At 35.1% G+C, this 22,747-nt stretch overlaps 3 protein-coding genes and 1 long non-coding RNA gene across 5 annotated transcripts; 3 read left to right on the top strand and 1 right to left on the bottom strand.

Moving 5' to 3' along the window:
* The first annotated feature begins 743 nt into the window (after positions 1 to 743).
* Positions 744 to 4,220, top strand: LOC147402735 (inactive TPR repeat-containing thioredoxin TTL3-like). 2 transcript variants are annotated; one of them, XM_086438065.1, is made up of 5 exons: positions 744 to 2,177; positions 2,254 to 2,449; positions 2,589 to 2,779; positions 3,300 to 3,633; positions 3,742 to 4,220. In XM_086438065.1, the coding sequence occupies exons 1-5, from the start codon at positions 1,168 to 1,170 to the stop codon at positions 3,889 to 3,891; spliced, it is 1,881 nt and encodes a 626-aa protein (XP_086294191.1). In that variant the 5' UTR covers positions 744 to 1,167; the 3' UTR covers positions 3,892 to 4,220. The 2 variants fall into 2 exon arrangements, with proteins under 2 accessions (XP_086294191.1, XP_086294193.1); XM_086438067.1 differs by having other exon boundaries at positions 2,607 to 2,779.
* Positions 4,221 to 5,277: 1,057 nt separating this feature from the next.
* On the bottom strand, positions 5,278 to 6,757 carry LOC147402736 (nucleolar GTP-binding protein). Its single transcript, XM_086438068.1, has one exon. The coding sequence runs from the start codon at positions 6,567 to 6,569 to the stop codon at positions 5,574 to 5,576; it is 996 nt and encodes a 331-aa protein (XP_086294194.1). The 5' UTR covers positions 6,570 to 6,757; the 3' UTR covers positions 5,278 to 5,573.
* A 4,882-nt stretch (positions 6,758 to 11,639) lies between these two features.
* LOC147402737 (uncharacterized) lies at positions 11,640 to 13,956 on the top strand. The gene is made up of 2 exons (XR_015177330.1): positions 11,640 to 11,808; positions 13,633 to 13,956. It is a non-coding gene; the product is annotated as an uncharacterized LOC147402737 (long non-coding RNA).
* Positions 13,957 to 14,876: 920 nt separating this feature from the next.
* On the top strand, positions 14,877 to 16,098 carry LOC147402738 (NDR1/HIN1-like protein 13). The gene has a single exon (XM_086437594.1). It carries the CDS (start codon positions 15,034 to 15,036, stop codon positions 15,775 to 15,777), a length of 744 nt encoding a protein of 247 aa, XP_086293720.1. The 5' UTR covers positions 14,877 to 15,033; the 3' UTR covers positions 15,778 to 16,098.
* Positions 16,099 to 22,747: the final 6,649 nt, after the last annotated feature.

Genomic DNA, 22,747 nt, shown 5'->3' on the forward strand with positions numbered 1-22,747 from the left:
TTCTTTTTTTCGTTGTTTTTCCAAACTCAACACTAGATAGGTTTTCTCGAAATACCAAAATACATATAATATAATTGTAAAACAGACACTAGAATAAAACATTACAACAAAATCTTCAAAAAATTAAAATTCCAACTTCGTTTGTAATATTTTATCATAGATTGTTGAAACAGATAGAAAAATAATCTAAAAGTTCAAATTTAGGAGTATATTATTCTCCATTCGCCATTCATTGTAAAAAAATCATCGGAAATGATCATAATTGCCATTCAAATATCTAGGTATGTGAAGAAGATGAGTAAATTATAGTTTGATATTCTAAAAAAATAGTATAAGGAGAGATAAGTGGAAGGACCATTTAGATATAAAATTTTATTAAATAGGACTATCAAGATACCACTAAAAAATTTGGGATTATTTATATATATAAAAAAAAACCTTGGACAGGGTCTATGGAGTAATTTTATTTTAAAACAGGTTTTAAAAAGAAAATCAAGGACTTTTTTTTTACACAAAAGTGGGACTATTTAACTCACTAATTTTGTGACACATGTCAAGAGGTCGTTTTTCATGGTTGGAAAATACAGGAGCAACTAAAAAAATTAAATCAGTTAGAAAATTTTTAGAGGCTCATGTCCGTCCCACGACCGGATCTCTTGCTTCTCCACACAATCACATAAAAAGAAAAAAAAAAACAAATTAATTTCTAACCAAATTAAATTACTGTTTCAGATTTTCCATTTTTGTTTTTGTTTTTTTTCTCTCTCATCCCATCAAATCTCCAACGGAAAGAAAAGAAACAAATAGAAAGAAAAACTGGGTTTTCTAGGTAGCCACTCCAGGGGGTTGTGAAATCATAAACAAATAAACACACCTTCCTGGGGGGCAGGCCTGTACACCACCCAACATTTCTTTCTAATTCAACCAATCTCTTATTCTTAAATTTTTTTTTTCTTTAAGAATATTTTTGAGTGGTGTTTCTCTAATTTATTTGTTGAATCTGATTTCTTTTTTGTATTTGTGGGCTCTCTTGGAAGTTTCAATCCATGGTTTTTAATCGTCAACCAAATTTTAAACCACACCATGTTTTTGTTGGTTCAGAAATATTTCATTATCTAGTTATTACAACATAGAGAGAAAAGGAAGAGTTTCATCTGTGTGGAATTAATGGCAGACTATTCTCCCGAAAAGAAGTCAGGTTGTGTTTCAATGTTATATAGTGGATTGTTCCGTCGTCGAAGCTTCTGGTCTAGAAAGACAGCCCCCGCGAATGCAATTCCCACACCCAACAACAATGCAACTCGAGATCTCAAGGTCCTTAGCCCAAATTCAAAGCGGAGACGAGGTAGTTCTGATGAAACCGCATTCCTCGACTCCCCTAATTTGACAGAACCTCCACCCAAATTAGTAGAGAAACCTATGATCTCCAAACCAACCTTAAATAATAATAATCCTATGACCCCACCTTACCATTATCAAGATGTAGGTAGAAAACCTCTGAATGTGACAACAAAGGTGGTACCAACCCAAGGCTTAGGACAAGGAAGAAAGGTACCCAAGGATTCCATTGGTATCTCTGGGGAGCTCGAAATAATTATCGCTGATTATCAGCAAACGAAGGGAAGTGGTACTCTTGTTCGCGCTTCTTCGGGTAATGTTATGCTCTATGGTAATTTGGGGAACTTAAGGCAACCGGGAGCGGGGAATTTAAATCAAATCAACCCTGTTAACACAACGAAAAGTGTTCTTGATTACCTCCCTAAGACAGCACACGAGATGGGTTCGACTCCAAATGGAAAATATGGTAACAGTAACGTTAACGGTAATGGTGTAACAGGTAGTAACCTAGTAAAAAAGGTTAATGAGGAGACCCATCAACCTAAAGAACAAGAACAATCTGGGTCCCTATGTCGAGCATTGTCAACGAGAATGGATCCTGAGCAATTGAAGTTGTTGGGTAATGAGGATTACAGAGAGGGAAGGTTCGCAGATGCCTTAGCATTCTATGAACAGGCAATTGCGATTGAACCAAATAAAGCGTCATATAGGAGCAATAAGAGTGCTGCATTAACTGGTCTGGGTCGGCTTCTAGAAGCTGTTTTTGAGTGTAGAGAAGCCATTAGGATTGAGCCTAGTTATCATAGAGCCCATCACCGTTTGGCAACACTCTATCGCAGGTAAGAGACAAATCGCTTGTACTATTCTATTCTCCATTGGAGATCTAATCTTTGGATATGTCTCTTAATTTTGTAGATTGGGAGAAACAGAGAAAGCCTTATATCACTACAAACAGTCTGGAGCTGAAGCTGACCCCAACGATGTTGCTCAAGCCAAGGCTCTTCAAACTCATCTAAGCAAGTGTACCGAAGCAAGGAGGCTAAGAGACTGGAACACATTGCTAAAAGAGACAGAGCGAACTATATCCTCTGGGGCCGATTCAGCTCTTCAGGTCAGTTTAGGTAGTAGTATCTTCCATTGTGGTCATTCAGCATAAACAATTCCTTAAGGACTTTATTGTCATTGTAAAATGACATTTTCATAATTTCTCCCGTTGTATTTCTCTTTAAACATACTGACATAGGCCTTAGTTGGTGTTTTGTGAAAAGATCTTTGCTTTGCAAGCCGAGGCCTTGTTGAAACTCCATAGGCACCAAGAGGCGGACACCACATTATCTAAGGGACCAACTTTCGACATTGACGACTGCACCAAATTCTTTGGTCCTGTTGGCAATTCACAACTATTACTAATACGAGCGCAAGTGGACATGGCTGCTGGCAGGTTAGTAAAAGTAGCTGCAAAGAATCTAAATTGAGCATTGATTAGATATACTAAGATCGAAAATGCAACGATACATATATGTCAATTTGTGGTGCTTGACGAATTGACATTTTTCTACATAATTCTCTTATGCTACAACTTGGGGTGGCCTTTTTTTCTTTTTTTCCCTTCCCAGCCTTGAAAAACACTGTGTTTGAAAATCACCATTTGCAATGCACAAAGCTTTCAAATTTCTGAAAAAGTCAGAATCTAAAAGTAGGTCATAAGTTAAAGTTATACAGATCGATTTTTGACATCTGGATTTTAGGGAGTTTGGGCGGAATGTGGGAAATGTATTGTTTAGACAAAAAGTCCAAAAATTCTAAACTAAATGACCAGAATACCTCTGAAATGTTTCAAAGATATAAATCAATAACCAAAATGTCCCCCCACAGAGAGGCTTTTTTATCAAATTCCTTACTTTTTCTAGACACCAAAAAGTAGTTCCTTGAACCCTGTCACTATGCAATTGAGTTGATAGGTTTGATGACGCGGTGATGGTGGCTCAGCGGGCAGCTCGACTAGACTCGACCAACAAAGATGTGTGTTCAATAGTGAGGAAAACTCGAGGGGTGGCATCAGCTCGATCAAGTGGTAATGATCTCTTCAAGGCCGCAAAGTTCTTGGAGGCGTGTATTGCATACAGTGAGGGACTCGAGCATGACCCACTCAACTCGGTCTTGTTATGCAATCGAGCCGCTTGTCGATCAAAACTCGGCCAGTTTGATAAAGCCATTGAAGACTGTACTAAAGCTCTTAATGTGCGCCCATCGTATAGCAAGGCTAGATTAAGGAGAGCTGACTGCAACACTAAGGTAACTAACTTGCACTAGTGGATGTGTTATGCGCTCCCACCGACACACACACACACACACACACACACACACAAAAGACCTCTAAATGTTTTGTTGCTTGTATGTTAGTTGGGACGTTGGGAAGCATCGATACAAGATTACGAGATGCTGGCGAGAGAGATGCCAGAAGATGAGGACTTGGGCCGGGCCTTGTTAGAAGTCAAAGCCCAACTCAAGAATCAATCACATGATGACTCCAAGGACATGAAACCAATATAGCAGAGAGTTCATTCCCTTTACCCCAAACAAATTCTGCAGAGAGATCATCCCCGTAACGATAAATAGTCTATCATCTCTGACTCTGGCCAATCAAGAAGCATTACGATTAGAGCAAGAAAGAATGGAGAGCATCGGATCAAAAGGCACCGGTGAACTTAAAAAATTCAAATGGGGGTTCTTTTGTATTATTTTATGTGTTTATGTATGACTTTATGTAGTTGAGATACTTGGTAATTATTTGCTTTTGGTGGGAATTTCTCAAAGATTTAAGAACAGATTATGTAAAAAAAAAATATGGATTTAATTTTATTTGCAAATTAACAAAAGAATCCTTAATTGTTTGCTATTTAAAGAGAAAGTATCTCTCCCTAGACCCTGATTTATAACAAATACATGACCTCGGCGTCCTGGTGGAAATTGTTGGCCATCCAAAATGGAAAATTTTCCAATGGTCAGAATGTGGGTTGGGATTTGCTCAAAGGTGTAAATTGTTAAATCATTAGTAATCTGTCACATGCCCACTAAAAATATCATTCAAGACACCTAACAGCTTCACCACGTCTTTCTTGAGAATCTTTTTGCGCACATAAAAGTCAATCTGGTAATTCAAAAAATCTTGAATTGAGCAATCACACGACGTTGGGTGTATTGAAGGCTTCCCTAAATCCTAACATGGGTATTTTTGTAAATTGGGAATGCCCTCGGTACACCAAATTCTATGAAATCCTGGATTGATTTTTTCTTTTGCAAAAAATTTATCATCTCGCCCACATTTTCCCTCCATCTAACGAGTAGTTATACTTCTTAGAGGACATGTGATAAACACCTTCATTTGTTAACAATAATCCTAATTTCAAAAATCTCGTCGTAGGATGGACTAGATTCACTCAAAAGGGGGTTAAATGGATTATCAAAGGCCCAATCAAATGGTCAAAAAGAATTATTAGTGTGTTGTGAATCTAAAGGACCATTTATTGATCAAGAACTAAGGATATTGTTCTGTCCACTTTGAAAATATCATATTTGCCTTGTGACCCCTAAGTTGGATATTTGAGGAGTAGTACCTCACTAGGACCTTCATTCAAGACCTCTATCCCAACATTTGTTTCTGTCATAATTTTTCAAAATGTTGTAACTTATAAATATTTTGTGATAAATATTTATTGTTTAATTATTGAAAATTTTTATTAATAAAAAAGAACTAAGCAGTATTATCATGGATCCCATGAGACAAACCCTGTTCCATCATCATACCAGTAGATTGAATAAAATGTATACCGTACAAAACAAGAAACTGAAAACCAAACATTTTGATTAATCAACCACATAATTCAATAAATCAGGCAAAATAAAATAAAATAAATAAAAATTATGGGGATTTAGAACTAGAACAAGTAAATTATAATAGAACAACAAATTTCATAAATCACAAATATATACATGTTACCATGAAAGCAACCCCCTTTTCTTAAAAAGAGTGGAGAGTGAAAGATGTACAAATGTAACAGAATCTCAAATCAAATCAAGTCAACCCAAAAGCAAAAATAAGAATAAAGGGTAGCTTGGATTCTCCAAAATCCAAGTCAGAGCATACCCACAAGAGAAAACAAATGAAAACCAACCAGAAATTAAAACAATATTCATAAGCATGAATTAGAATATATATATAAAACCCATTTTTATCATCTCTTCCAACTTCGACTCCTTGACAATGGATCTTTCATTCCACCAACAACCCATGTTTCCTTGGCAATATCAGAAGAAACCTTGAAATAATCAGGAGCATAACACTTCAAAATTAAGTTCTCTTTCTTCTTCTTCTCTTCTTCCAACACCAACTTTGCTTTCTTTGCTTCTTTTTCTTTTTCTTTTTCTTCTTCTTCTTCTTCTTCTTGTTCTTCTTTCTCTTCTAGCCAACTTTTTAAAGGTGCAGATCTACAACGCATGAGTAAGAGAGCATTTGAAGGAGGAACACAAGGATCAAATCCTTCACCACCTTTATCTTCTCCTTTTTCTTCATAATTAAACTTATTTTCTTTACTGATCAAACCATGATTCTGATTCTCTTGCAATACCATGAACCACTTAGAAAAAACAGTTCTTGAAGCACCACTATCATCATCATCAATACCCACTTGGTTTTCTAGCTCTTGCTCTTCTTCATCTACGTCTTCTTCTTCTTCTTCTTCTTCATCATCATCAGAAGTCACCACAGCTCCATGAAAAGAACCGAAACACCGTAAATCGAATCGAATACCTCGTAAACAAGTCAAGAACTGCATTATATCTTTCTTGAACCCAAGTGATTCTACCCAAGAAGGTCTCTTCTTGTGTTTCCTGTTATTGTGAAGCCTCTCAATCTCTTCCATGACTGATTGCCAATTCTTGCAAGAATTGGGTTTGGACCTGACTTTGATCTGACCGGCACAGGTGACTTTTGGGGATGTTGGCTCTGAGATGTCTGATCCCATGGGCTTTGTTTTAGCCCATAACAGAGGACTACCTTGACCATCTCTATTGCTAGACCTGTTGACATGGTGATGATGGTGGCGCTTTGTAGATTCCATGGGCCTAGCTGGGCTGCAAATGGGCTTTGGCATGAGAGCTAGATGTGCTCTTGATGGAAAACAGACCAAGAGGTCTGTTGGAGGAGCTCCTTTGCCTTCTCTTCCTTTCATTCTTGTTTCTCTTGAGTTTGCTAGCTCTGTTAAGTTGGTATTATTTTGGGTTATGAGATGTGTTTGTTTTGATTTTAACAGGAAGGAGAACTTGACAGCTTTTCTTTCCTTTTGCTTTGTTAATTTTTAATTCTCTCCTTTATTTTAGGCCTTTGGGGTTGTATATCACGAGACTTTTTTTTCCTTTATTTCCTAGCCTTTACTTTTTCTCTTGCTTGCATGCTGAAGAGAACTTAGAATAATATATAATAAGAAAAATAAAAGCTGAAGCCCACGAGCATTGTTTCTTGATCAAATCAGGTATTCATGTGGGAAGTGGAAGCATAAAAGAAGTAATATTTCATGTTAAGCCCTCAGTTTTATGAGAAAATAGGAAATAACCCCCTCATTATACCAAAAAAGGAAAAAGACACAAGGATATGCTACATATATCATTAGATAAACATTGGTGTACTCCCAACTTAGTGATTCATATTATGTGAGATGATATTTTTATATAAAATGATCAGTTTTAATCTTTGTATTTTTTTTTTTCTTTTAGTAAGTATTTTAATTTTAATATTTTTTTTTGGTTTGGAGCCAATCCCAAATGTTTAGCTGACACCAAACTTTGGGATAAGGCTTTGTTGTTATAATACTCATTACATAAATTGGCATGATATATCCTACAACATTATAAGCACCATTCATAATTGTGTCATATATTCATTGATCTCAAAACACATCGTGATGATGTCAAATGCACGATACATTGTGTGATAATTTGATTGAAAACATATCTAAATTCCCATCTATTCTAGTTTTGTTGTTGAACCAGTTATTAATGGGTTCAGTGGATTAAAGGGTTACTTGATAATCGTGTTAATAGCTTTGGTGCTTAGTATTTCTACAGAGTGGAATTCTCTTTAAGACCCTGGCATCTTTAATTCTATTAGGGAACAGTCTGGTTGAACCTAGCTAGCAATCTCTCAGTTATGATCATAGTGTCTTTGTTGGCATTCAGATCGATTAGTATGATTTGTGATTTTATCGTGTTCTTGGGGGGAATCGAGTTACAAATAAGCTAGTTTAATCAGCAGGCCACTTAATTTTCTAAATCAAATTATTATTATTATTTTAATCTTAGTAAGGGTGGGGGTTGGGTTTTCATAATTTCTGGGGAGATGGATGTAATTTCGTCTAAGTTTCCATCTAGTTTCTTCTAATAGATGTAGATCAAAAGTAGACCAAAAAGTTTTAAAAATATGTTGGGTTCATTAAAGCGAGGATGCCATAATGAAAGGAGAATATAGGGAAGGATGGTCCCTCCCACTAAGTTTGGTACTGGATTAGACTTGGCTTTGAATGGGACCCTTTCACGAGGAAGGTCTATCCATTTTGTTGTATAAAATTAAAAGACAGATGACTTAGAAACTCATATAGAGTAAGAAGAAAGAAAGCAGATCTCATAGACAACAATGACTATTAAATTAATTTTCTACCTTAGGACCTGCTGCCCCTGTTAAATTTTTTTTTTTTTTTTTTGACCATAACGCTAAATGGGCATCTTAGCTTCAAACGGGCATAACTTTGTGAACATGTATCATAATGATTTTTATGATATGTTCTTATCTTAGCATTACCACATAAAAAAGTTTATAAAATCTGTTGGGCAGGGTTACAATTGTGAAAAACTTCCTTTTTAAGTCAAATTTCCTATTTTTTACTAAATTTTATTTTAGGACATTTTTAGGGGAGCTTGTTTTAGGTTATTTTTAGAAATGTTACAATATTGGAAAAGTCTAGTAATAATACAAAGTAGAGTAAAATTAGAAGTTTGAAAGCTTATTTAAATCATTGTGAGGGATGCTTTACTTTACTTTTTTTTTTTTCTTCTTTTTTAATCAAAATATTATCATTATTCAGATTATAAATAAAATTTCAAGATCATTTTAGCAGGTTTTATATGATTTCAGTTCAAATAATGCAGATTGCTAGATCAAAAGTGCTCAAACACTTGAAATTGTATAATATGGTCTTATGGGATGATTGTAATAAGGTCCATCAAATCATGTTCTTGTGAGGATTAGAAATATTCTACATATATTATAATACTAGTAAACCTACTTGCCTTCTTAATGAGTACTAAAGAAAGAAAGATTTATGTATGAGTCAGTTTGTTCTTTATTATGCTTTAAGGAAAGATCAAAAGGCATGCGGGCAAGACAGAACCAAAGCTTGCAAATATAATATAAAAACTTAAGATAAAGATATCATCAAAGTGCATGCGTGTGTTGTATTTAAATGTCTCAGACCTTAATGCATGTAGGGGTGAGTACTAGGGGGGATGAAAGTTAAGAGGCTAAAGCTTCAAAAGATGTTCTGTGGGGGTGAGTAGATGCTGGCAAGAGATTCCCCCTTTTAATGAGAGGCATCATTTGACATCTCTCTCTCTCTCTCTCTCACTCACACACACACATTTTTCTTCCAATTGTTTTTAATTATAAATTAGTTAAGAGGGAAGGTTCTATACTAAAGACTTTCATCTTTGCTGTTTGGATTCAAAAAGTGCCTAATTTCTTCACCAAATCATTTTATTGAGTCAGATTCCAAATACCCATTCATCATTTTGTTATAAAAATGTTGGATTAAGATCTCTTTTACTATTTAATCCATTAAATATATATAGATGTTTTTTAGATCTGTTTAAGGACATTAAATGATTCAATTCTCTTTTTCAAGTCCTCATCTTTATTTCAACCTACCAAAAAAATGGTTATTTTTATTCAATGAGATCCTTTTAGATTAAGATTTATGAGGCTCATGATGAAAATTTGGAAAATTAGGATGGCTTCTAATGATGGAGGCCATTGTTAGAATAAGTGTTTATGTTATATAACTAAAAGCTTAGCAATCACTAATCCAGAATTCAAAATTTGCACAATTAGCCAATCCAAGAGGAGGAATCAAGTAATAATGAGACGAGATTAAGAAAAGAGATTAAGATTCCCTAAATGGGAATTCTCACCTAATTATAATCTCCATACAATCAATTGATGAAGGTTCTTTTATAACAAAATGTATATTTAATAAGGTGAATGATGAGTAGCATCCCCCACCCCCACTAACCAAACCCCCTCCACAAATGATGTGTTGTGAGTTGTTAGTGATGAACTGATGATGATGATCCCACCTTTTGAAATGAATTCATCACAATTGAGAATGTTATAATACTACTTGTCAGTTCATACTTGCATTTTCATGTAGGAAACGTACTAGATGGATTTCCTACATCTTTCTTATTTCCCTTCCCCTTTCTCTTTTGGAAGCAGGTCCTTTGTAGCACACTTTTAATAGATAAGAGAATGTCATACTAGAAAAAAAGTAACACCTTAGCCATCTTGTGATCTTGACTTGGGTATGATTTAAAAACAATAAATCAAAAAAATAATTTTTTTCTCTCTAGATCAATGTCTTTACAAATGAACGACTACTAAACTCCCAGTATTTTAAGTTTGTGATTTAATTGTATCACTGATGTGGCGCTCTTTCAACTGTTGAAAGCGTGCTACATGAATCTTGTGCACAGAGGATCCGCTTCCCCTCTTTTATGGTTAAGGAGAAGTTGTTTAGGTTGACTTAACAATTATCTTAGTCTATCCTTTAAGAATGACGCATGCCAATCTTTTAAATGGTGATTTAGATGAAGAAATTTTTTTTTTTAAACAATTATAGAGATAATTAATATATGAAGAGCTCTCACAATTCATATATAAACTGAAATAATTATGAAACTATGCATAAATTATGAGAACATGTAATTGTAATTAGTTATTCCATGTATAAAACTAGGGAGAAATTATCTTTAATTACTTGAGTATTCAATGTTGAAACAGTGGTCCACCTATGCATTACACATACCCTCTCTCTCTCTCTGCATCTCACACCACTCTTCCCCTCTCTCTCATCCTTTTACTCCCTCTCATGTCTCTCCTCTCTTTCCTTTTCTCCACTTTCTTGTTCTTCTTCTTTTCTCTTGTAAAAATGAAACCAAAGTGTTTTTGCCTGAAAATAAGCCTAAATTTAGGCGCATGAGTCAGATTTGGACATAGAGATCCTTTTTATGACTGGCTCTGATTGCAATGTATTGCTCTTTTGGGTCAATCAACATCAGTCCAACTTGGACCCTTGAACACCTAACTTTTGTCGTTGAATTGTTGCACCCATTTCAATTATGAAGTGATTGGATTAACTAGAAAAAAGAGTTAGGAGTAACAAAGAAAAAGAATGGAAAAAAAAAATACTTTTTTTTTTTTTGATGTTTATGCTTTGATCCACGAACAATGGTTGGAGTCAAAAAAGATGATTGGTGTTGGCTTTAACTACCGATGAAGGTGAAGCCAATGGACATTTGGATAAAACGACATTCACCTGTTTGAAAAGACAATTTTAGGAAGTTGAAGGGTTAACTTGCGCTAGTTTCCAACTCTCCCACTCAACATCCCGTTTGATATGAGTGAAAAAACATGCCGTTCCTTTACATTACACTTCCACGCTCACACCAGGAAAGTGAGATATGAGGTTCAATCTTGAAGTCAATTCAGCATCATTCTTTTATAAATGATTTTAAAACATGATGAAATATTCAATTTTTTAAACAATTGTGATAATCTGACTATTCCACATGACACATTCAATTGATTCTCATAATGTGACAAGTTCAGGAATTATAGATACGTAAGTCTTGAGATACAAAACTGCACTTTCCCATAAAAATGTGTATCCCAAGGGAATTGTGTATAATAAGACATACAAATTTACAATTCTTGAGCTTGTCACGTCATGAGAGTTAATTAAGTGTGTCACGTGGGATAGTAAGATTATCACGACTCTGTTTTAATATAGAACTTGAGAAAGGACTAATTTTTATCAACTTTCTTAATAAATAAATAAATAAATCTTAATGATATATCCAATCATATATATATATATATATATATATATTTGAAAATAAAGAAAATAACATAAGAAAAATCACATTATCTTTTCAAAATTAATTAAAAATAAATAAATAGATAGGTCCAACCAAATTAAACCAGGTCTGACCGTGGTCTTGTGGTTCGTTCGGTTCTAAAAACAATTCTTCTCTCTCTCTCTCTCAACCCTAACTTTTAAATTTGTATTAGAAACGTTTCCTAATACCACACAGAGAAACTCGCATAGAATACGCACAATTTCTTCTCCAGGAACTACCTCTCAGGCAAGTTTCTCTTCAACTATTGATTTTTTTTTTTTTTTTTTTTTTTTGAAATATATCTATTGATTTCCTCTTAGCTGTATTTAATTTAATTTAATTTCAACTTGTATAAAAAAATGTCAAATTTGATGCACCATTGAAGCAAAATTGACACTATGAACCTGTTTCCCTGCAAAAATCTCATCTCACTCGACCTCAAGACCGCACCTTCCAACCCCTACAGATCCTATCCTTCCTTCTCTTCCCTTCTCGACCCAACAAATCAAAATCTCTGGTTAATAGACATGGGTTCTCACTTCTCAGTTGAAACCTCCAAAGAGGCTTCTACAATTGTAACCCCGCATCCGGAGACCTGAAAAATCTGATTTTGTTACTCGAATTTTTCGAGAAGCACGGTTTCTCAAAAGACCCATCTTGAGAAACTCATCAAAATCTTCCCCAATGTCCTCTCTTCCAATCTCGAAAGTACCATAAAGCCCAAATCAAAGTATCCCCTCAATTGTCCTATTGCAGGATATCGTGGGGACGAATTCTGGCATCTCTTAAGATCCTCAAAGGTTCTGTATGGTTCCTCAATTATGATTTATGAAAGAAACTATGGTCCCGAATCTTGAGTTTATGAAAAGCTGCTGAATTTCCGAACCCAGATCATCAAGTTTCTATTTAACTCCCCAAGATTCTTCATTCTTAAACCAGATATGTTCCTGGCTTTGGTGAAGTGGGTTGACAAATTAGGTTGCTATTGTAAGTCAAAATGTACCTGTATATCATTTCGATTATGAGCTCAATGATGAATTGTAGCTCTGAAGAGGGAAATAAAATTGCAGCTCTTTCGGTTTCAGAGGTGGTCAGAAGATGACATCTTGTTTGTGTTTAGGAGAATTCCATCTGTGTTTGTTTACCATATTGAATAGAAAAATTTGTGTTTAGGAGAATTTGATTTCTAAAAGTGCTAGTTTGCCATCAATCATGAAGATGGCAGATGAATTTTTTTTTTTTTCAAGAAACATGTACTTCCTCATGATTATGAAGTTGGGTAGCTTCTTCATATATAGCATCATTTGAAGCTATCAACGACTGCAAGTAAACTGAATGAACATAACATTTCTTTATATCATCAAATTTATTTTCAAGAAGACATGGGAAGAGAGATTGGAGTTCCCAATGGAATTTTAGGTATTTTTTTTATTTAAATGTCTTTAATTTTGTTATTGTCTATTCCCTAATTGCATTCAATGGTAACTGGTAAGGTTGAAATTTCCATCTAATTTACTTATTGCGGGACAAACAAATCCATGTAACTGATTTTTGTCAATAAATATGCACTTTTCCTGATATAGTTTTTTTATCTGTTCTGATATACTTATTCGACAATGTTCTCTATCTTTTTATTTTTTATACAAATTCTACGACTTTTCCTCACTCTTATTTTGATATTTCTTGCTTGATTCCTTGGAATAATGTGCTAACTTCGAACTTCTTCCTATGGAATTTTGGAGTTGGTTGTATTGTTCTTCTTTAATCTCCTTCTGTCGTTGGATTTGGACATAACTCCTTTTTGAAGCACATCAGTTGGGTCTGTTTGTTGCTCGCGACTCTGCTTCACTTCATATTTTTGGGATGGGTTTCAAACCAGTCCTATATACAAAACTCTAAACAAGAGAAAAAACAAAAATGGCTCATCTGCAATAATAAATTTTACTTCCAATACCTTTCCATAAATTTTACTTTTTTCCCATGAGTAATAGCTCCAATTCTATTCAATTTGAAAACACATTTTGCCTGATAGCTCTTAACTTATTGGGCAAATTTTTTTCATGTATGCAGATGTCCAGGTAGCAATATACATGGGCCCTATAGACCAACCTACCCTATCACCAACAAAGGAAACCCTGCCACTCCTGGGAAGAATTGTGGAATGTCGCTCGATCCAAACTCAACAACTTATTTAAAGTGATTTTTAATTTAAAGTTGAATGAGAGAGTTGAACATTTTACCATCATCATTGGAGCTATATACCAAAAGTTTGGGGTCAATTGAATGATTCATGTTCTTCCTTTGAATTTTGTTCAGAGCCATGTCATATATTATTTGAAGCATATTCATATTCACCTTCATTTTAATTTGTTGTCAATTAAATTTATTTCTACATGTTCTTGAATGTGTTCATTTTTAATTTTATTTTTCCTCGTCTTCTCACTTATCTATCCAAGTATCTTTATGTATTTTACATGACTTATGCTAAATCAATGAAATAGTTGCGAGTAAAAATATGAAGAAGATGCATATTACTTCATGTTTCTCTCCTTCCCTATGATTTTATAATTTTTTGATCCAGAAGTCTGGTTTATGATGAATGGAGTTCATTAGAAAGCTCTCATAAAGATCTTTTACATAGTAACAAGTTCATGGCATCACTCCTAAGGTCGACTGATTTGAAAATATCTTTCTCAAATCTTTTTTCCCAAAATAAAGGACATCATTCTCCATCTATTTTTTTTCTTGTCATACTACATGACTTGGGAAATTATGTTCTTATGTGTTAAAAAACCATGATGATAATACAATAATGAATTTTAGCAAAAAAAAAATGGATGATTTGCCCCAAATTTAAGTTCTTAGCGAACCTTTTGTCGATCTGATGTTAGAGAGGAAGTCGTGATGGAGTGGATAAAATAAAGGGCAACCAACAATGGTGGTTAATATGATATTTCATGATCGATGCTCACTGCTCGGATATGTTCCATGCTTTGGCTTAACTAAGATGTAGCCATGGAATTTATATTTATTTAATTTAAAATTCTTATAATAACTTTAATCGTTAAATATTACTAGCAGTGCCATTAAAGCATTATTTGCGTTTCAAGTGCTACTATCCCTAGAATTTTCGAAATGGTATGATTTTAAAGTTCTTCTGATCCAATTAAGTTCGAGGAGAGAGATGATAGGGACTATAGATCCACCTTGTATTTTCCCTATAAATTAGATGCTCAAAGTTCACATTCTCAAACCCCATTTTGAGAGAGAAGAGAGTTGACCGAGTAAACGGTCTATTAATAGGATTTGATTGGATGATTAAGAGATTCCGGGGTCTGGGCTGTCTTTGATTCTTGACCTACGTTGTATCTCTTTGTCCATGCAACCCTCCTCCCATGCAAGGGGCTTCCTTTATTTTCCTTCACATTAACTACCATCTTTTGTCTCTTAACCATCCCTCCCCTTCTTTCCATGGAGGAGAGGGTCCCTTCTCCTCCTCCTGATGCTGCAGGGATAGATGAACCCCCATTAGAACCACCCGCTTTGCGATCGAAAATCTACCTTGTCCAAGCACCAAAAGATCAAATATATCGCGTCCCACCTCCCGAAAATGCCTTAATTGTCGAACGCTATCGTAACCCTGTTCACAAGAACACCTCTCGTTGTTCTATATTATTATGGATTTTCATCGTCATCCTCGTACTTGCCCTCATCGTTGGCATCTGTGCCGTTATCTTCATTGCTTTGAAGCCCAAGAATCCTAAATTCTTTATCGAACATGTTGTTGTCAAGAACTCACATTCTCATCGGCAACATCCTGATTTTAACATCATCTTGAAAGCTGAAAATCCAAATGATGGAATGGGGATCTTGTATCAGAAAGGGGGAAGCGCTTCGCTCTCTTTTAAGGACATAGAATTCGCAAATGGAAAGCCTCTGGCCTTTTACCAAGGGTATAAGGATTCGAAAGTTTTCCAAGTAACCCTTACTAGCTCTGATGTTTTGCCTCATGAGATACAAAGGAGCATGAAAGGTCAAGGATCAAAGGTTAGGATCTCTTTGTCATTATCGATAGACATTCCTGTGAGGATGAAAATTGGGGTGTTGCAGACATGGACCATGAACATGGCTATCTCATGCGATTTGACAGTAAATACATTAGAGAAAGCGAAAGATACACATATCCTATCTCAAGAATGTCACACTAAGGTCTAATGAAAAGGTGATGATCATACTCATGCCTAATATGAAGATGTTCAATTCTCTTATCCTTTCGCGATTTATTTCTTATTCTATTATAGAAGTCCGGTCGGTGGATGGGTTATATCTTTGATCATTTTGGAGTCGAACTCTTAATTATTTTTATGTTGATAACATAAATTTGGCAAGGAGAAAACTACTACATTTTTTTTTTTGCCAATTGAGTTTTGTAGATTTTTCTTTTTCTTTCTTGTGACATTGTATATTTTTTTCTTGAACTAGATTGTAAATTGGACTGATTTCTTCCATCAGATATTCCTGTTTTTTTCATATTTATTTTTATCCCTCTTTTATTTCCTTAATTTATTCTATTCCCATTTCCCATTTTTGAGCAATTAATTAAGAAAGGTTTAACTGCATACAATTATTTGTTATTAACAATGCATACACATTGTCACTGTTGTTATCAAATATTTGAAACTGCCAATGCATCAATGTGCATAAGTGCATTCAAAGCTCTCGTTGTGAATTATATTACAATGGCCCATCATAATCCTGATTGAAAAAATAACATTCTTAAAAATTTTGGTTTTTGATTGGGGTTCCATTGTAACTAGGAGTAGTAGTTTTGAAGTGTTTTTTTAGATCATTCTTAGTTGTGCTTCTTTGGTAGGAGGTTCTTAATTAACATCCGAGGTATCCTCTATTGAATTTTCGTACAATTTTTTTTTTCTTTTTTTTGTATAATTTAGGTAGATTGATCCACAAAAAAAAAAAACCTTAAATTTCTGTTAGCATTGGGCTGTCAATGGGCCAAGTTTTAGTCTGGCCTGGCATTCATGGACACGGATTGGGTAATGTAATTAGTCCCATTTGGGGACAGCTTGACCCAATTCAAGTTTAGGTCCGATCTTGGGCTTGGAGCTAGGCCTGTCGAATGCCCGGCCTGATACCTTATAATATTCCGAGTATTTTTTTTTTGGTATTCACATCCAAAAGTTTTAGAGAAAGACGTAAAATACCTTTATTTTGATGCATGCCTGACTAACTTAGTAAGGAAAAAAAAAAAGCTTTACTAAGCCTCATCCACCATAAAAATAAAACCTTGAGATTCGTGACGAGTAGTGTAATTTGATTGCGAAGGAAAGCGGCACCTGGATTATGGGATCATCTCCCTCGACCTTGTTTGTTTGAAGAGTCCTATAAACACCAACCACCCCCCCCCCCCCCCCCCCCCCCCCCCCCCACACACCACACACACACACACACAAAAAACAAAAACAAAAAAAAAAAAAAGAAAAAAAGAAAAAAAAAGAACCAGGCCCCCCTAAGGACGTCTTTGTTAGAAAATAGTTTTTCGTAAGTAATATCTTAGGAACCTAAATTAATACCCACATTGATCTGTTATTGTCCTCCACAACTTATCATTTCTAGGAAACGAAAAAATAAAAATAAAAATAAAAATAGATGGGGTTTGGTAGGATCCAACCAATGAGCCAATCCCACGTACCCCATTCTTGATCTGTATCCCATAAAGAGATGCAACTGTGTCACATGTACGACATGTGACAAGAGTTAGGCGCATCCTGAGCATCCTATTAAATATATATATATATATATATATATATATATATATATGGTATTCCAAGACACACCAACCAACCAGCCAACGCACATTGAGGGCTCAATCCTTTATGTGGGACCTTTCTCACAGGGTTACACGTGTGTAAAATCTGTTTTGAATACTGCAGTATGGACACGTGTTCTCTGGGACCATGCCTAGCTATGAGTATGTATGTATTTATAAATAATATGTTATAATGATGGAGCATATGTGTCCACATGATGGGTCAGAATTGTGAGTGCCAGGGGTTAACAAAGCTTATAGTATTTTGTTAGGTCTGGTTTGGTGGAAGCATGAGGGATTCAAGTGAGACAACATCTAAAGTGCCTTGAAAACACTATTTTTTAAATAGATTGAACATTATATAAGAGATTTCTCATGACTGATGGTGTTGGGATTCAAGTGAGACAGCATAAAAAATGCCTTGAAAGAGCCCATTTTTTTATTAGATTGAACCTTTTATAAGAGATTTATATAACTTTTTTTTTCCAGACTTCAGACCTAAGTCATGAATGGTGGAGTTAGGGCAGTTGGTGGTTTTACTGACACCAATTATTGGGGGCATACCAGACTTAATTTACATAAGTTTAGGGACCAATGATGGTTTGAATCTAGTGGACTCACATCTTTCCACGTATCAAAGAGACTAGGTTGTCAAAGCTCTTGGAGTCGTGTTAATGTCCCCATTCAAAACCCATGTGTGTTCTTCACATCAAACCCCTAAGTGGAATCCAACTCCTCTTCAACCATATATAGATGCTCTTCTACTAGTGGGTTTTCCCTTTCACTGAAAGGATGCCCACCCTAAAGTATCATATAAACAAACGAACAAAACCCTTGGAAATCTTTTAGATTCCATTCATTTCTAAGGTGGGCCCACCCTTAAATCTAGGTGACTAATGGTATAGGTCTCTTCTTATATGGGGTCCAATAGCATAAGCTTTGATTGAGGGAATTATTGGGATCATATCTCAACAGAGTTTGCATGTGTTTCTCTTGGTTCAAGGCATTGGTTTTTAGTGTTTTGGTGTAAAAAATAGTAGATATCCAAGGAAAAAGGAAAAAAGGTGTCTCACTCGAGCAACCATTCATTTTCTACTTCAAAGGATTTTTTTTAAAATATTTAACTTGCCTAAATCTTTTTTCTTGTTTGTCTGAGAAGAGGAGGAAAGATCTATGGTTTATGTGGAATCCGTGGATAGAGGAAACACAGAGATGAGAGTGAGACAAAGAAAATAGATTAAGTGAACATTTGACATATATTTTTCTATATCTTCCTACTTTCTCTATATGTGTTCCACTAATTATCGCCCTTAGGTCACGTTAGGAGATGAAAAGTTACCATTGTAATATATAAAAGATTAATTAACTAAAAACACTCTCCCAAACTCCAAAATTTCTTATTTTCCCTTACATCAAATATCCTTGTTAGAATTTCATTGGCACTCTGAAGTTGAGTATTTGATGAACAATACCCACTAGCTAGGACCTTAATTCAAGAAATCTAACCCCACATAAAATATGAAGGATTTCTTAATGTTAAGTACTTTTTAGTGCATAATGAGGTTGATGACAACTTTCTAGTTTTGAAGATGTGCCATTCCAGATTTAGCATTGTGAGCAGTCTTGACAACATAATCACAGTTTTTTTTCACTAAGCGAAAACTTTGGCTTTAGTATTTGCTAATAATAGCTTGTACTTTTTGTCAAATTCAAATAAAGGAGCAAGTGTCTTCCAAACATCACCATGATCATCTATCAAGGGCCATATATTGTCTACATCTCTTCTAATAAAAAGTGAAGGGTTATGATGATGGCCCATAGACTAAATGCAGAATGATATGTTGTTAATCCTACCCAGATAAGATTTGTTGTTAAACAATGGCCCTAGTCACTTAGCCACTTGCGTATTAATTGGTTAATAATGTAAGTTTATTTCACATAAACTTGCAATCGCATAGTTGCCCTATCTCCCCCTCTCTATGGTGGGATGAGCAAGGGTGTACCCTTGATGATCAGTTGTTTTCAAATCTTGCTAACTAACACCACAATACGAGTTTCTCTGTAATCTCTAGAATTGCAAACTTCCCATCCTAAATCCTAGATTAGGATAGATTTTGATTAAATTATATTTGTTTAGTACAGTTTGTTAATTATTTAGTAATTCCAAGGAGCTAATCTACCCAACAAGAAAATGCCATGTTAACATGTGACATAGCACCAAGAACTGTTTTGTCTCATCTGATTCTTAGTTGTTATGAATGCTAATGGATTACAATTTGAAGCCAAGCATTAAAGAGGTTATGATGTAGTGGTACACACATAACCATAAGCATCTATGGTTATATGTGCACCACCACATCAGAATGTCAGAATCAATGTATATTTCAATGTTACTCTAACACGACTCTTTTTTTTTTTTTCTTTTTTCTTTTTAATCATGAGGTGCTATCTAATAACACAATAAATTGATAAAACTATTATATTCACTTATTATTGATTAACAAGCGTATATATACACCAATGGAATAACAAAATATTGTTAAAGATCATACAAACTAGGGTGCTGTTACAAACAGACTCCTATGACTACGGAATACAACTAAGACTATTTTGAAAAATACAAATAGATACAATTGAAGTGTTTGACAGAGGAGTAAGTTAATTAGTAAAAATTTCTCCTTTATAGGCCCCCTCAACATGGATCTCTAGAGAGAAGTCCAGTCTTGAACTTGAGTTGAAGGAAACATTGTCGAGGAAGAGGCTTTGTGGGAGCATCACCAAGTTGATCTTCAAAAGAGACATGGGCAACATGGAGAGCACCATTTTGAACTTGATCCCTGATAAAATGAAAATCTATTACAACATGCTTTATTCTTGAATAAAAAAATAGGATTGGAACAGAACTGGGTGGCGCCAATGTTATCACAATAAATTACGGGACAACAAGGAAGCTTAATATCAAGATCAAATAGAAGATAACAAATCCAATTGAGTTCAGCAGTAGTATTGCAACAAAGCGATACTCTGTCTCAATGGAGGATCTAGCAATAGTCCTTTGCTTTTTAGAACTCCAAGACACATGGTTTTTATCAAGATAAACAACATAGGAACTTGTGAAGCAAAATGTGTCTTTGTCCGTTGCCCAACCAACATTAGAAAAGGCATGCAAATTGATAGACGAGTCATGATAAATTTATAAGTTATCATCAATGGTGGCAATCACATAACGTAATAGTAGTTTTACAAAGCGTCAATGCTCAGTTGTAAGGCAATGTATATACTATGATAGTTTGTTAACATCTAAGGCAATGTCTGGCCTTGTGATTAGTAAATACTGAAGGCTGCGAACTACTTGTCGATACTCAATTGGATTAGACAGAGAAGAACCTGAGTTTAACATAAGAGATGGACTGGTTGTTATTGGAGTGAGAGCATATTTGGCTTCGTGCATCTTTGTTTGAGTTAAAAGATCCATAATATAACGCCTTTGAGAGAGTAACACACCATTTTTGTTTGAGACAACTTCTATACCTAGAAAATAAGTTAACAACCCAAGATCTTTAATGGAAAATCGTTGAGCAAGAAGAGATATAAAGTGATTAGCTATGACATCATTGTCTCTAGTGAGAATTAAATCATCATCATAAACAAGGAGATACATGGTGTAGCCATCAGCATGAAAGACAAATAGGGAAGTAACTGCATGTGAATTCTTAAAACCAAATTGAAAAAAAAAAGGTTCTAAGTTCATGGTACCAAACCCGAGGGGTTTGTTTGAGGTCGTAAATTACTTTTCTAAGTTTGTAGACATATGATGGGTTGTTTTAATCAACAAAGTCTGGCAGTTGTGACATATAGACATTATCTGAAAATGACCTTGAAGAAAGGCATTGTTGACATTAAGTCGTCTTAAGGACCAGCCACAACTCACAGCTATACTAAGAACAACTCGAACAGTAGTTAGCTTGACAACAGGGTGAAATGTGTCTTGGTAGTCTATTCCAAGACATTGGTGAAAACCTTTTGCAACAAAATGGGCCTTAAACCTGTCAACAGAGCCATCAGATTTGCGTTTTGTTCTAAAAATCCACTTACATCCAACTAAATTATTACTTGTATCAGGTAGAACTAGCACCTATGTTCCATTCTTTAGTAAAGCATCATACTCTTCAGACATAGCTTGACGCCATTTATGATTTTCGAGAGCGTGGGTCAGAGTGGTTGGTTCAAGGTCATTGCCTCTAGATAGTTGAGTGTGAAGATTTATTTTTGTGAGAGGTTTATGAATATTATTGTTGGACTTAATAGTCATGGTGTGGGTAGGTTGTAGTGTTGGTTGTTAGGAAGTGATGTTAGATGTAGGTTCATGCGAGTTTGGTAGAGATGAGGTGTCGGTTAGGACTGGAATTGAAGACGTTTCACTGGGGGATTGCTGAAGGACTTCCACTGTAGATGACAGATTGAGTGGTGGTCCCAAAGATAATGAGGGGATTCGAAATGGTGGGGGAATCCAAGTGGCAATGGTGTTGGATTGGGGACGAGGTGATGGATTAGAGAGATGAGTGAAAGGAAACACATACTCAACAAATCTAACATGCCGAGAGACATATTTTAGAGATTGATAGATCAAGGTAGTAGTTAGCACTCTGAGTAAAGGAGAATCCAAGGAATACACATGATTTGGAACGATTATTTAATTTGTTAGATGTATATAGTCTAAGCCAAGGATAGCATAAACATTCAAAGACTCTGAGTTTTGAGTAATTATGAGCATATACCAATAGAATAATAAAATATTGTTGAAGATCCTACAAACTAGGGTGCTGTTACAAATAGATTCCTATGTGTACGAAATACAACTAAGATTATTTGAAAAATACAAACATATACAAATGAAGTGCTTGACAGAAAAATAAGTTAATTGGTAAAATATGATCCTCTATTGCTATCAACACTCACAAATATTACCGACTTAGAAAGCTGACATGTTTACCAAGAAGACTTGGCCATAAACAAGCTCTTCTTATCAATGCTCACTTCAAATCCTACTAATTGATTATTGTGGTAGAATAAAACATGTAAAAGACTATGGTTACAACTGTCATTTATAGGTTTAGCTTCAAAAATTCACTCAATAATAAACTTTTTGGCTTTTAAGTCCAACTGCTTCCTTGTCTCTTTAACTTATGATGTGGTTTCCAATACAGTGGTCGCATGGGCTTTTAGGTTAGTGGCGTCATTTGGAAGGCAATGATTCGAATCCAATTTGCTCATCTTCCAATCTCAAGTGAAAAAACGTGTTATAAATTGATTTCAAACCTTGTTAAAGTTGCTAGCTCCACATGAACAAATGTTATA

This window comes from Akebia trifoliata, chromosome 4, assembly GCF_017979445.1.
Source record: "Akebia trifoliata isolate Shusen 1 chromosome 4, ASM1797944v1, whole genome shotgun sequence".
Lineage (NCBI taxonomy): Eukaryota > Viridiplantae > Streptophyta > Magnoliopsida > Ranunculales > Lardizabalaceae > Akebia > Akebia trifoliata.